The sequence below is a fragment of the Fundulus heteroclitus genome, chromosome 19 (genome assembly GCF_011125445.2).
Source record: "Fundulus heteroclitus isolate FHET01 chromosome 19, MU-UCD_Fhet_4.1, whole genome shotgun sequence".
Lineage (NCBI taxonomy): Eukaryota > Metazoa > Chordata > Actinopteri > Cyprinodontiformes > Fundulidae > Fundulus > Fundulus heteroclitus.
The window spans coordinates 29,567,999-29,582,211 of NC_046379.1; the positions used below are offsets into that span (position 1 = coordinate 29,567,999).

At 42.7% G+C, this 14,213-nt stretch overlaps 1 protein-coding gene across 9 annotated transcripts in view; it reads left to right on the plus strand.

Annotated features, from left to right (window-relative positions):
- klc1a (kinesin light chain 1a) overlaps positions 1-14,213 on the plus strand; it is a 49,575-nt gene that overhangs the window by 4,303 nt on the left and 31,059 nt on the right. For 6 of the 9 annotated variants that reach the window (XM_021323267.2, XM_021323270.2, XM_021323269.2 and 3 more), the window contains exons 2-6: positions 5,480-5,747; positions 7,550-7,780; positions 8,318-8,414; positions 11,278-11,506; positions 12,044-12,131. In XM_021323267.2, coding sequence (XP_021178942.2) covers positions 5,481-5,747; positions 7,550-7,780; positions 8,318-8,414; positions 11,278-11,506; positions 12,044-12,131 — 912 coding nt within the window. In that variant the 5' untranslated portion in view covers position 5,480. The remainder of the gene's footprint in view (positions 1-5,479; positions 5,748-7,549; positions 7,781-8,317; positions 8,415-11,277; positions 11,507-12,043; positions 12,132-14,213) is intronic. The other 3 variants (XM_012875889.3, XM_012875892.3, XM_021323271.2) reach the window with 1 other exon arrangement.

Genomic DNA, 14,213 nt, shown 5'->3' on the forward strand with positions numbered 1-14,213 from the left:
TTTAACGACACAGGACCAGCGGTGCTTCGGTGGGCGTGGTTCATTGCGCTTGAATTCAGGTGCTCAAAATTACGTTACATATAATTTAGGTGCGCACTTTTAAGGGTCATTTTAAGGAACTTGTAACATCAGGGGCTTCAGCTCAGACCCATTTTTCCTTCTCTCCCCTCTAAAGGAGCCCTTTACAGTCTTCATTTCCCCACTGTTTGTCCAGCAGCTGGATCAGCGTAAAGACGCAGCATGAACCCCTGCGTGCTTTAAGTGTGGCAGCTGAGTGAAAAATGTTGAACCGTATAGGCTTGATGAAACTCTGCCTCATTCACAAATGAGACCAACATGGATAGAATAATGATAATCTGTAGTGTTTTTTATTGCCTGGATGTGGATCTGATCATTCATATTGTGCCTTTTATAATAAATTTAATATATTCCTATCAAAGGTAGGAAACAAAGATTTCTCTTCCAGGGTCCAGTCAGCCACTCCCCCAACCACGCCCCCCCCCCCACCAAATTAACATAATCTTACTCTTAATTTTTGGTAAAAATTGAGAGGTCTGGTGAGGATTAATATTTTGGCCGGTAAAAAATATGCCTGGCCGGTTGATTTTGATTCAGCACATGAATCAGGAAGTTAATTTCGGACACTGGGTGCGACTAACATGAAATCCTACCGGTCACCATCAGGTATTGAGTTTCTAAAGCTGGTTTAAATGCTGTAATCAGGACCTGTAACTTGGGCTTCAGGTCTGGGCCTCCATCGTCTCTACTCTCCTCATTCAGCCCTGCCACTTTTTTAACAGCGCCGTTCCCGTTTTTGTCCCAGCACTTCCGGTGAGCCGTCAGGGGGCCGACTACGTCGTTAAAAATCTGTAAGGGAACGTCAAAGAAGTTGTGATCAGTAGAAATCGGTCGTGCTGTGTTTTGTAAGATGTAAAATCAGGTCTTTTGTGCTGGTTGTTAAACTTAAAACCCTCCCAACAAAGGAGAACATTCAAATGTTGCTACGGTTGCATTTCTTCCATGTTTATTGACTTTAGGTGTCCTAACCTGCTTAGATTTGAAGGTAAATGTCACTTATTCAGCATTTAAGCAGTGTACTAACAGCACATGTCTTCAAGCCTTAAAGTTTCAGGGTTTGCTTTAGCTCCAGTAGATTTCACAAGCGCTCCATCCTCGCTGCTCAGTCCTCATTGTGAAACTGCTGCTTTTCGCCCCTCCACCCCGTACAGCACGCATGCAGCGTCAGCTTCCAGCTTCCTGTTCCTGTGATAGGCCGAGGGCTGGCCTGCTGGGTCACATGGCGCGTCGGAGCTGCAGACTCCCCTGAGCACCCCCCCCCCCCCCCACGAAGGCTGCCTCCCAGCCGCCTGTCTTCTCACCACTCCTCCCGCTTACCTCTGAAATGTGTGGGAGCTCAGGCTGGGTCAGACGTCCTCACCTGGTCCCACAGAAGCTGCTACGCAAACGGGGGGGGGGGGGGGGGGGGGGGTTAGTGATACCCCCCTGAGTTTCACTTCAGTGTTTGCAGTGACTCAACCTCAGTGTCTCATTCTGCAGAGTTTGACTGTTGTGCTTAAGGAGATTTATTTAGTAGTTCTGCCCAAGCACTCCATAATCCTCTTAGGTGTGTGTGTGTGTGTGTGTGTGTGTGTGTGTGTGTGTGTGTGTGTGTGTGTGTGTGTGTGTGTGTGTGTGTGTGTGTGATGACTGCAAAGAAGTCACAGAGTGTGTAGAAGTAGACGGGGGTGTGTGAGTATGTCAGGAGACACCACTGAAGACTGCATCCTCAGAGAGTAAATGCAGTGTGAAGGAGAACGGATTTAAGCACCGCCACCCATTTAGGAATGTTTGCCGTGTCCTCAGCTGTTTATCACAGGAGATGCATTTTTCTCCCATTAATAGCGTCAGATGTTTGGGGGGTTTTGTGTGTGACAGCCCCCCCTCTGGGTCCCTAATCTGTGAATCGTACGCTGATCACAGCCCTCAGAGTGGACCGCTGACAGCAGCCTGAGCATCTGCGGTTTGGGTGGAACCGGGTGGTCCCAGTGGCTCCACAGAACCGCTGTGTTTTCTTCTTATTTTTATTAGGATGCTGCAATGCTTTGCAAAGGGGGGCATACACTTTCAGTTTTAATCTTCTCACCGCAGAGGGCTGTTGAATGTGTTTAAATTGGATTATGTTGGCAATGTAGCACAAAACCGGGAAGTGGAAGGAAAAGGATTGAAAATATGGTACAAATCCATTTCAGAGCATTGTGCCATGCCTGTGAGCTCAGCGCCATGTGGAGTGTCTGTTGGGTGAAGCTCCTGCTGCTGAAGAAGCCATTTTCACCTAACCACTGCAGGGGTTAGCATGGAGCTGGTAGCTGGTAGTCCTCTCCTCACCTGGCTGCACTCTCTCAGTAGGTTTGCAGTTGTCCCGTCCCATACTTTCTCCATTCGTGTGTTTGTCACATAAGATCTCCATGAAATACTTTGAAGTTCGTTGTTGTAACGTGTCATAACTGGGAATAAATTCAAAGGGGTGTGAATACTTTTGCAAGCTGCTGTAGTTGACAACTCTTTGGTTTGCCAAAAAAAAGCCTACCACCTTTATTCTGAGCTATTTCTGCTGCACCTTGCTACTTTTTATTGCACATGGAGGTTTCTAGAACAGGTGGCTGATGGCGATGCACCACTCAAGTTTTTCCAATGCGGTACCGATACCTGGGCTGAGTGTATCGGCCGATCCGATACTACGGCGAATGAATGAACCGTATACCTTACAGTGTGAGTGAAGTTATCAGGCTTGACATAGACATTGTTTAAAAAAAGGGTCAGCATGTTCTTTAGCATGGTGCTTATTTAAGTTTGTGGTGCTGAATTGACCAACCCTCACAACTTGTGCATTGCAGATGCTGCATGTTTGCAGTCAGACTTGTTGGCGTATGAAGTTTGAAATGTTTCCAAATAGCAGACCTGGCTCAGTCCGGCCTTTGATCCATGTAGCTCTGTGTTTACTCACCGCTAGCTGCTGTGTGCCCTCAGCATGATGACACAACCGCCGCTGCAAACATAGAATTGAAGTGACTAGATCGCTGTAACTATGTTGTAGTAGTGATGATGATGATAGTTAATAATAAAAAAATGACTGGATCGGAATGATGGATCGGCAAAAATTATCTGATCCAGCTGATTATTCAAAATCGGAGCCGACATCCAGTCCGGGTATCTGATCAGTGCATCTCTAGTAGCTGACTCTGTGCCTTGCTTTAAGGCACCTGTAGTGGTGAGGGAAGCGTGCGTGTTTAGTTTTTCCCTTTACCTGAAACAATCAGGTCTGCAGCCCAAGAAGCCTCCAGCCAGAGGCACCGGGTGTGATCCGTTGTTTAGATCTGTTGTGTTTTCCCATCATTCATGTGTTCAGACTGACAGGACAACATCATGCTCTGTGTGTGTGTGTGTGTGTGTGTGTGTGTGTGTGTGTGTGTGTGTGTGTGTGTCCTCCATGAGACTAGAAAAGATCAGAAGGTTTTGTCTGTGACTGAAGCATCTGATGGGGATCTTTCTGTCTCTTCCAACCATTAGCCTCTTATTAGTTAGGAACACATTATCTTTTATGAGCTATGTTGGGACTATAGCAGTGCTTCGCAATTAGTTTTTTTTTGTCACGGTCCACCTTTGGCACCCCTAAAAAAAAAACAAAAAAAACAACCCCTCATTTTGCACTGCTGCTGTAAATACTATGATCTCCTCATAAAATTCTTATAATACTAATAAAAATTGTGTTAGGTGTACTTATAATGCAAGTAGGCTACACCTCTGCATAACATTGTATCCTTGTTACCTTTTAAAGAAAACAAAAAGAAATAGACATTCTTACAACAAAGAATGACTTTATTTACATTTTTTAGTATTTAAAAGAAAAAAAAGTTTTATAGTGCTTTTTTAAATGTGCAAAATTAAAATAAATATATAGTGACTTCATACTTCTAAATATATTCATGCTGACATATTTACAAAAAGGTAGATCTTCACACAGGGAATTTGTCATATCGCAACGTACATAAGCAATAAATGATTTATTGCTGTGAGTTTTATTTATTGAATTGTAAGGCAAAATGTTTCTTTGTTTCTCAACCAGCAGATCTTTAGCAATGTCATTTACACTTTGGACGACAGTATCGTTGGCCAGAGGGATAGTTTCTATTTTTGCACCACCTGCATCTTCCAGCAACACAGAAGCCACGTCTAATGCTGCAGTCAGTATGAACTCCTCTGCTGCTGCGGGGTTTGTTGCACAGAGCAGTTTGGTTCGCCTCCTTATATGATGCCAGCAGTGCTCGCTGGTTTACTGTAGCAGTATTCACAAAGTGGGATGAATGTTGGCTATATTCGCCACATTTTCGCTGTATAACTCAGCATTATTGGAGCGTAATGTCTTCAAGCTGTCCGCTACCAACATTTTTAGACACAGTAATCACACCGGACTTCCCTCGTTTCCCACTGCAGTCACAGTGAAGCCAAGCGCTACATACACTTCCTTATATTTCATCGTCCTGAGTTTCAAGGGACCGTCGTTTGTCTCTTTATCTGTCTCTGTTTCCATGGTGTCTCTTGAGCGTTTGTTCACCACACTCCATATCTACTGCTCTAAGCTGTGTATGCAAAAAAAAAAAAAATACATTAACACCACAGAGCGAATATTCCCTGCGTGCACTCTGACTATTAGAGCACCCCACTGCCACCTACTGTAGTGGATGTGCAATTACACTTTATTCTGTTACGGCCAAAAAAAACATGTTCCCTGGGGTCAGAAAGTGTGGGAATTGTAGGAATGTAGACAACAGCAGGCTCGACTATGAAGGGTAAAACGTCCGCAGAGATTCAGCGCAGAGTCCGTCAAGCTCCCAGTATGCGCATAGTACGCCCGAGTATATGGGAGCCTTTATGCTAGCACGTTCTCTATACGCCTGGAGTACGCGCTAGCAACAATAAAGCTAGTAAGTTAATTCAATATAAAATTTAGGGTTACTTTGGCCTTATGTTAGAAACAGGGCAGTGTAGTCCAACTACTCTGTCCTCCAGGCAGAGACGGATAGAGAGCTGTGTACGTGAAGGGGAGGAGTGATATCACTCACTTGGGAACAACATTTAGTGTGCCTTATAATCTGGTGCGCCTTACGGTCTGAAAAATACGGTATGTATTTATAAAAAGCAATACCTAATTTTTGCTAATTAAAAGCCAAATTAGGTACACACTGTCCCTTTAACTTGCAGTTGTTTTTGCTACTTGCAGCATTTTTCCATTGCTGGTGTTTGTGTGTTAGCCTCTGTTTTGTGTCTGGAGTACTTTTTGTTTTTGCGGCGCATTCATTCATGTATTTGCGGTGCGTTTGCACCTAGTATTATACAATGTTCTGCACTAAGTCGTTTTTCTTTGCTGTTGGAGTGACGCAGTGTCAGGTATTTATCTGGATTTTGTCTTTGAAATGTGTAGGATGCGTGAGGACATGTCCACCATGGTTTGCGTGAAGGAGGAGGAGGACCCGGGGGAGAAGCTGTCCCAGGATGAGATCATCTCCCGGACCAAGCAGGTGATCCAGGGACTGGAAGCTCTGAAGCAGGAGCATCATTCCATCCTGGACGGCCTGCTGGGCACGCTGCGTTGCCTGAAGCAGGACGAAGAAGGAGTCCTGGTGGAGGAGAAGTCGCACATGATCCGCAAGTCCCTGGAGATGCTGGACCTCGGTCTGAGTGAAGCTCAGGTATGTACGCTCAAAGCTTTAGTCACTAATGAATGAATAGCTTTCTAAAAATCTGTTTTTTTTTTTTTAAAGAGTAGTGTAATAAAGTAGTGGATAAAAAGTTATTTAATAGCATATTTTGATGTTTTAGGACGTAACATTTTTAATAGTTAATGATTTGTATGGTTCTTAGAAATGGCATTAACTTAAGCATTTTCTGAGCTGTTGATGGGTCATGCTTTCTAGATGGACAAAACCTCAATGTAATCCATCCATCCATCTGCTTTTAAGTTAAGATAAAATACCTGTATTGTCCCACAGTGGGGACAATACAGGTATATGTATTGCTACTTTGAGCCGCCCCTGGATGATGGAGCTCCTCCCCCTATCTCACCTCATTTCGGCCGCTTGTGTCCTGGTTCTCGTTCTCTCGCTCATCATGCGGGCCTCATGACCATAGATGAGGGCTGGAATGTAGACAGACTGGTAAATCAAAGGCTCTCCTTTTTGGCTCAGCTCTGTCTTCACCATAACGGCTCAAAGCGGCGCAGCATTACTGCAGACAAAGCCCCAGTAGTTCTGTCCATCTCTCGTTCCATCCTCCCAGTGATGGCAATCCAAAACGGAAATCCATGTGGCCTCTGCAGTACCTGCACTAATTAAAGTCTGGATTTATGATGTTGAAATGAATGTCATGTTCGCACAAAACTTAATGTTGGAGGGACATGGGTAAAAGAATCCTACTGGGTTCTTCTGGACTTATGATTGAGACAAATCCAGTTACTTCTCCACCTTTTAGTTATGTCTTCTATAGACTGTTGTTATAGCTTTTCCTGATAAGAAGGTGAGTTAGAGTTGGGACAGGACATATAGACTTATGTTTTTATCAAGATGTTTTGTGGTATTTATTGTGCTAAAACAATAAATACTATTGGCTATAGATTGTATGACAACATGTCACTGCATCCAACCAATGCCTCAGCAGAGCGCATTATCAGTTTTGCTATTTCAGCACACAGTTAAACAAAAAATTAAATGAGATTGTGCCAGTGCTCTCTAAATATCACACAATTATTACGTTTTTCCCATTTTCAAAGAAATCTAAGGAGCCAGTGGAATAAATGGAACAGTAAATCTCTACTAAATGGGTGATTCTGGGTTTGTAAACATCATTAATCAGTCTATGATTAAGATTAAAATCCATAATAATAATAATAACACAGGTGGTGTGGTGCAGCTTAAACGCAGATATTCTTGGACAAAACTGAATGAAAGTGAGAAGTGAAGGGGAAAAAAAGCAGAAGTGCACACATTTTCTTTAAAACGACAAATTGCTTGTGTCATTCCTCCCTTGGGCAACACTGAGTCACAAATGAGCCACTGTTCATGTTGCAGCCTCTCGCCTCCATCTCCAAGCGATCTGATGAGAATCCACAGCAGGCACACCAGGTGCCCTCTGTTAGAAAGCTTTCAGTTTTACTTTATGGCCGTCACTAATGTCTCTGATTACACCCACCCTAGGTCTGCACAGAGGGCCTCGTCACATGGAGCCTTTCCCTCTGACACGGGGCACACATTCTCAGTTTCTGTTCAAAGTGCAAAACAGGATATTTTAGTCCCTGCCTTGCAGGCTGGGGCCTCCATCACGAGATTCTTCCGATATTCATGACTATTAGAGGACCTGAAAGCCTTTTTACGCCTGAAAGCATCGCTGTCACCGTTAAAGCCAAGGAACATGCTCCTTCTTACTGCCAGTGTTTTCACAGGTTGTGCATTCTCTTGGACGCGGGACATTAACCGCGCTGAAACCTCTCTCTGCTCAGGTGATGATGGCCCTGTCCAGCCACCTGAGCTCGGTTGAGTCGGAGAAGCAAAAGCTGCGGGCCCAGGTGCGCAGGCTGTGCCAGGAGAACCAGTGGCTGAGGGACGAGCTGGCAGGAACGCAGCAGAAGCTGCAGAAGAGCGAGCAGAGCGTGGCCCAGCTGGAGGAGGAGAAGAAGCACTTAGAGTTCATGAACCAGCTGAAGAAGTACGACGAGGACCTGTCGCCCTCAGTGAGTGCTGCGTTCAGCCTCTCCCCTCTGATAGGCCAGCACGAGGCATCAGCCGCTGGGAAACGCTTCATTTCATGGGATTAGGATGCATGAATCAATGTAGGAGCGGCAGTCATCAGCTGGGGAGGAACTCTGTTCACTAGGTTTTACTGTCCTAATGAGGCGCTATACACAGCTGACCAGGGATATTTATTAGTTCTGTTTTATGCTCCCTCTGTGTCTAATCAGTGGCACTCAGATGCCCTACAGCCTGCAGTTTTTATCTTATTTATTTGTGTTACAGTTAAGTTCTTGCCTATTTTGACTTTAGCATAAACTGCAACAGTCCTTTATCCAGATGCATAATTACCCATAATACAAACTTTTGATTAATGCAAGATTTTCTGAAGTAGCTGGACTCAAAAACACCCCGAGTGCCGAATAGCTGTGTTGAGGGATAACTTGATCCAGGATTTAGACAAAAATGGTATTTTCAATTCTTTAACATTTTAAAAAAGAATCTTCTCACCATTTTTTTTGCCTTCTTCCACCTTCCAGGAAGAAAAGGAGTGTGACACCAGTAAAGAGACCCTGGATGACCTCTTCCCAGACGACCAGGACGACCAAGCTGCAGGCAGTGAGTCTTCTATCTTCAGTGAGCCTCTACTTATTAACACGGTGGCTTACAAAAGTATTTAATCCTTTAAAGTTTATTCACAACTGTAAACTTCAGTCTGTTAGACTTTGTCTTGATAGACTTAGACGAGTTGCATATAAAGGTAAAGTGAACCAAAAATCAGAAAACTGAAGTGTGGAGGAGCAGCAGAGATCCACACCTCTGGGGGAGAATCTGTTGACTTCTATTAGCGGGACACTCCAAAAGTCTGATTCCTTTACTTCCATGTGCAGAAAAGAAGCTGCTCACGTCAGCTTGACTGAACTTTTTTGGCCTACATGCAGGATGTTGTGTGGGGAGGAAACTAGAAGCAGATAACCCTAAACTCACCATCCCTATGAGGGTAAAGAAAAGCTTTTTTTTATTAGATTTGTGTCATTGCGGTTGTTTTATACACCTTCCAATATAGTGATTTAACTGAAAATGACATTTTTAAGCTGTTTGAACATCAAATGTTATTTTACATTTGTACATCGGAAGAATTTTAAACATTAAAACTTACAAGCAAATTTTAAACTGAGGATGTAGGGGAGTGAAAAAAGCAAGGTGGGTTTTGTGAGAGTGCTGAGAATCACACAGTTAAAGGAAAAGAAGATGGAGAGGTGTGAGTGCATTACATGTGCATCTGAACCTGTGCAATAAACATGCTAGACCTGCATTTTCCCACCGCTAGCGCTTACAGAAATATCAGTCAGCAAGGTGTTGTGAATTTCAAATAAAGTGTGTGCAGCATGAGAGACTGTGAGTTTTCTAAAAATGTCTGTGCAGAGGGATGCGTTTTGGTACGTGAGGAGAAGAGGCCTCATCAAACGTCTTCTTGTCGGGGATTAATCTTGTTGCAGCGGCAGAGGAGCCGCAGGCTGTGGGCGCGTGTCCACAGTGGATGCTGGGCGAGTGCTGGAGAAGATTAGATGTACCTCTGTCCCTGGGCTCGTTTTGTTCAATTGCTGTCAGCAGGATGAGAATAATGGGCATGACGGCCCTGCCTTCATTTACAATCAGCCTGGAGCTTAAAGGCACACTGTGCAAGCAAATATTCACATCTTACTCTGGTACATCCAAATTCTGTCACCAAATTAGCATCTGTAGATGTTTATTTTTTAAAGTAAAACCACTTGAGACTGCCTAAAAGGACCAGACTGTGAAGTAAATGTTCCAGAAGACTTTCCCTGTAAAACTGCTCATAGCCTTTAAACCTTTCCACATACAGTTTATTGGGGTTTCCTGAGTTAATTATGAAGTACAATAAATTTTTGTAACAAATCAATACCTAGAATGGTGTCCCTATGTATTCAACCTTTCCTGTGATGCTCCTAGGACAGAAAGGTGAGGTCAGCTCATCTTCTGGGAGAATCTACTGACAGCACTGTGGGTACTCAACAAATCTGGAAGTCATGGAGTCCCATTTAAAGCTGCACTAAACCACGTGGGAGACACGGGGCCACGTTAAAGACAGTGCTCTGTTTAAATGTAACGTAGAGGAAAACTAATGCTGCACATCACCCTGAACACACCATCCCCTTGGTGAAACTTTGACATGGCAGCATCATGCTGTGGGGGTAGTTGATGCACATTAACAAATGACAAATTCAAATCTTCTTTAAGTTGAAAACATTAGGCACAATAGAAAGTATTCATCTTTTAATTACCACACCGTTTGCATTCTCTTTAACTTCAAAGCAAATACAACCTGATCTAATAGCGTTTACTGTAATCTGCTTTTAACTCGTTTAGTGAAATTGGCTAAATACAGCAAGTGTTTTCAAAGAGTGACCCGAATCCTGTTTAATGCTGAGAATATATATATATATATATATATATATATATATATATATATATATATATATATATATATATATATAATTTTTATTTTTTTTTTTCCCGATTGAGATGTTCATCCAGTTGGCAAAACAACTTGCAAACTGAATTACTCTTTTAATAAGGCAATCATGCAAAACGCTTTAAAGTTTTGGACCTACAATGATTTATGCATCCCTTTCCTACAGAAAATCTGGCTAATTTGTTTATTTAGAATATTGCACAATCAAAAAAAATCCCAGTACAGTTTTGAGATAATTAAATTATTTATTTTTTTGGCCCTTGAATACTTTTGACTTGACAATATTGGCCCACGTGACAAAAGGTGTGGACACCGCTGGTTTAAACTGAAGCGTGCGTGTTAAGCCAGTCCAAGTCCTTGAAGACTTTGTGTCGGTTGAATATCTAAAATCAAAAACTAAATACGCTAAAGTGTGCAGCTGTAAATGGACAGCATGTGGGAGTATCTGCAGCATCGAGGCTGCCGTGACTCTATCCTCCATTAAAACAGGTAGCACAGGCAAGTAGATATTTTCTATGGTGCTCATCTGTCACCAGCCAGCACAGTTGTTAGTGTCACAGAGTTTCCATTTGGTTAAGGCGGAAATGTAACCTAAAAAGAAAACGTTTTAAGGGGTTTAATTTTCCCGCACATGCTCCCTTTACCTGACAAGTTTTGGAAATCCTCTAACCCTGTGAGATCTGAATGCTCCTCTAGGCACCATGTAAAACACTTTTCCATCTGTCAGATCAGGCACACTATTCCACTAAAGAGTTGCCATGATGATGATGATGATGATGATGATGATGATGATAATAAAATAATAAAGACTCCTTTAAACCTGCTATTGCTGGCTTTTTCTCATTCACACCGAGCCTTCAGAGGTGAAGTTTCCAGCTCCAGATTGTTCTTTTTTTAACATGAATGCACAACAGTGAGACTGGGAAAAAGCTTGAAACTGTCTTCATTTCTTTGTGGCCTGATGTTTCTTCCCTCACCTTCTTGGTTGTGCTCTGTGTTCAGTCCAGCCAGCTCATGGTAGTGCGGCGGCAGCAGCCGCCCAGCAGGGAGGCTACGAGATCCCCGCCCGCCTCAGGACCCTCCACAACCTGGTGATCCAGTACGCCTCCCAGGGCCGGTACGAGGTGGCCGTGCCCCTCTGCAAGCAGGCCCTGGAAGACCTGGAGAAGACCTCCGGACACGACCATCCAGACGTAGCCACCATGCTCAACATCCTGGCGCTGGTTTACAGGTGAATTCAGCGTGATGCCGGCACTGTTCAGGACTAGCGTTCATTTTCTCTCTCCACATAAAGATATTAGAAATGAGCGGCTCACCATGAACACATAGAAGGCACTACAAGACTTCCAGGCATCTGAGTTTCCCCCGAGGTTATGCAGTTCAAACATCGTCTCCTAGTTTCCCAAATCCTTTCACCAGAGAGCAACCTGGGAGCATGGCGGCACGCTTGTAGCACCATGGTGGCTTCTTTGAAACCTTTAGTTAAGACAAACAAAAATGAAGAGTTCAGCGCTGCCACTACATGAGTATAAATGTCTTTGCCCACGAGAACAGGGACATAAAAACCTGACGGCAAGGAGTTACACATTCATTTCACTGAATGTTTTCCTGCATGGATCTCAGCCTGTCAGCTCAGGCTTTAGTTACCACGTTGTTAAAGGACAGAGTCGGGGGCCCAGTTTCTGCTTTTTTCACTTCATTTTCTCCGGTTTCGCTTCCCTTGTGTTGTGTTTTTATGTGTCTCACTCTTTTTGTTTGTGTGTCTAAGGGATCAGAACAAATACAAGGAAGCAGCCAACCTGCTAAATGATGCTCTGGCCATCAGAGAGAAGACTCTTGGCAGAGACCACCCTGCTGTAAGTATCTCCTCCTTGCTTAGAATAGTAGATCGTGTTCTCATTTTGTTTATAAAAATATGTTTAAAGAGCATTTGATGGTGTAGGAAACCCTCTTGGCAATACAGTGGCTTAATGGGAATCAGAATAACGCCACACTCCTGTTTTAACCATTTATTTCCAGATAGTTACAGATATCCCATGATTTTATGGCCCATGGCAGGCTGGGCATGACGGCGAAATACCTTCTAGGTGGAAAGTTGTGTCCATCATCCTCTACATAGAGTCACTGACTGCCGATGGCCACAAATCATTTGCAGTGAAGGTTTCCATGAATATTGTACTTAGCTCCTCGTTTTCCAGCAAAAACCTTATCTACTCTCTATGAACTGCCCATATGCCGACTTTTATGCTTTTGGGTTGCTTTTAAAGTTAAGATTTTAATTAATCTTAAGGTAATTAGGTTTTGACACGTGCTCATCAGTCTCTTTCATTCTGATGTTGTTGATTTGGCCGAGCCGATAGGATTTTATGTTATGCTTTCTAGATGATATATATATATTTATTGATATACACATATATAAATATATATTTTTGTATATTATTTATATATTTATAAATGTTAAATATTTCAGCACATGACTTTCTCAGTACTTTATAGTTTTAGAACATAGCATAAAAGTATATGGCATTTGACATTTTTAAAGTTTTAAGCCCCTCCTGAACATGAGAAAATCTTGTTATTCAATGCTGTAGTGCACATATTCCCTAGTTACTGGGGGGAAATGGGGAGTACCAATATGGCGGCTGGTGGCTTCAAAACGACTCGTTCAAACAGCGGGCGATTAGCACTCCAGTGTATTATATAGCTCAGTGGGCAGCATACAGCAGACGGAGCATGCAGAGACTCTCTAACACAGTCCGTATTAAACAGCAGTGTGTTTCTCTCTCTGAGGCTCCTCTATGGAATTAGGATTTGGTCATAATTAAATGTCTGATATTATTATATTACATGGCCATATTAAACATCCTTGTGTGTTTAATAAAAGATAAAAGTGTGCAAAAGCTTACAGCCTTGCACTATGACATCATCAGCATGCAGACGTGCGTTCCTGGTGGCCTGTGCACCAGGAGTTCATTGTCACAGAGAGAGGATGTGCTTGCAGGGATCATTTTGTCTTCTGGTAAGATGAAGACTTCAGCAACACTTAAAGTATTAGGAGCAAACTTTATCGGCAGACCAACACGTTACAGCTTGTTGCCTTCTTCCACAAACCACAAGGCTGAGAAAGTCACTGGTAATTTGATTGGTCATTGTCAAATCAGCCACGCCCCCATGACGATGGAGGATCTAACCCTCCATCAGACAGAGTCTTCTGGGCAGTATGTTAGTAAATAAAAAAAACTTTACAAGTAAATGGAATTATTTATTTACTGTCTTTTTTAAACTGATTTAAAAAAAAAAACTTGGTTCCAGTAAATGTTGGTTCCGTGTCCCTTCAAAAGCCATTGAACCTGGTCAACCTACTCAGTTGCACATTTCATTTAATCTAAGTACGCCATTTTAAATAACTGCGGTATTTTTTCCTTCTGTCTCAGCTGTAGGATCCAGTCATTTCCAGCTCATGCAAAGTGTCACTGCTTTTCTGAGTGATGAGCCATGCAGCTCTCCTGTCATATAATGATTGCATAATGCACAAGGATTTACACACAAAACAAGCTTGACATTTATCAGAAATGTCCTTTTTTGTTAAAAATTTTTCTTTCTAGGATTAACAAACTGTCTCGTTTTACATATTAACCCAAGATGATAGTCTAACAAATGGTATGCTTTGAAAAAAAACGTTCCACGTGTTATCTCTAAGTGATTCAATACACTGATCATTCCTCATATAAATAGTAGTTCATTACTTAACAATACAGCCTTGTGGAAGATTTTCCAATACTTCTTAAATCTTAGTATTTACACTTTTCCATTTACTGTTAACTGTTTTGAAAGTTCCTTCACATATCCAATATAGCTTGTGTGCATACTTTAGTATTCAGTTTTAATTTTTTCTATACACACTATGTGATGGACCTTATTCCTGGTAGGAACAACAG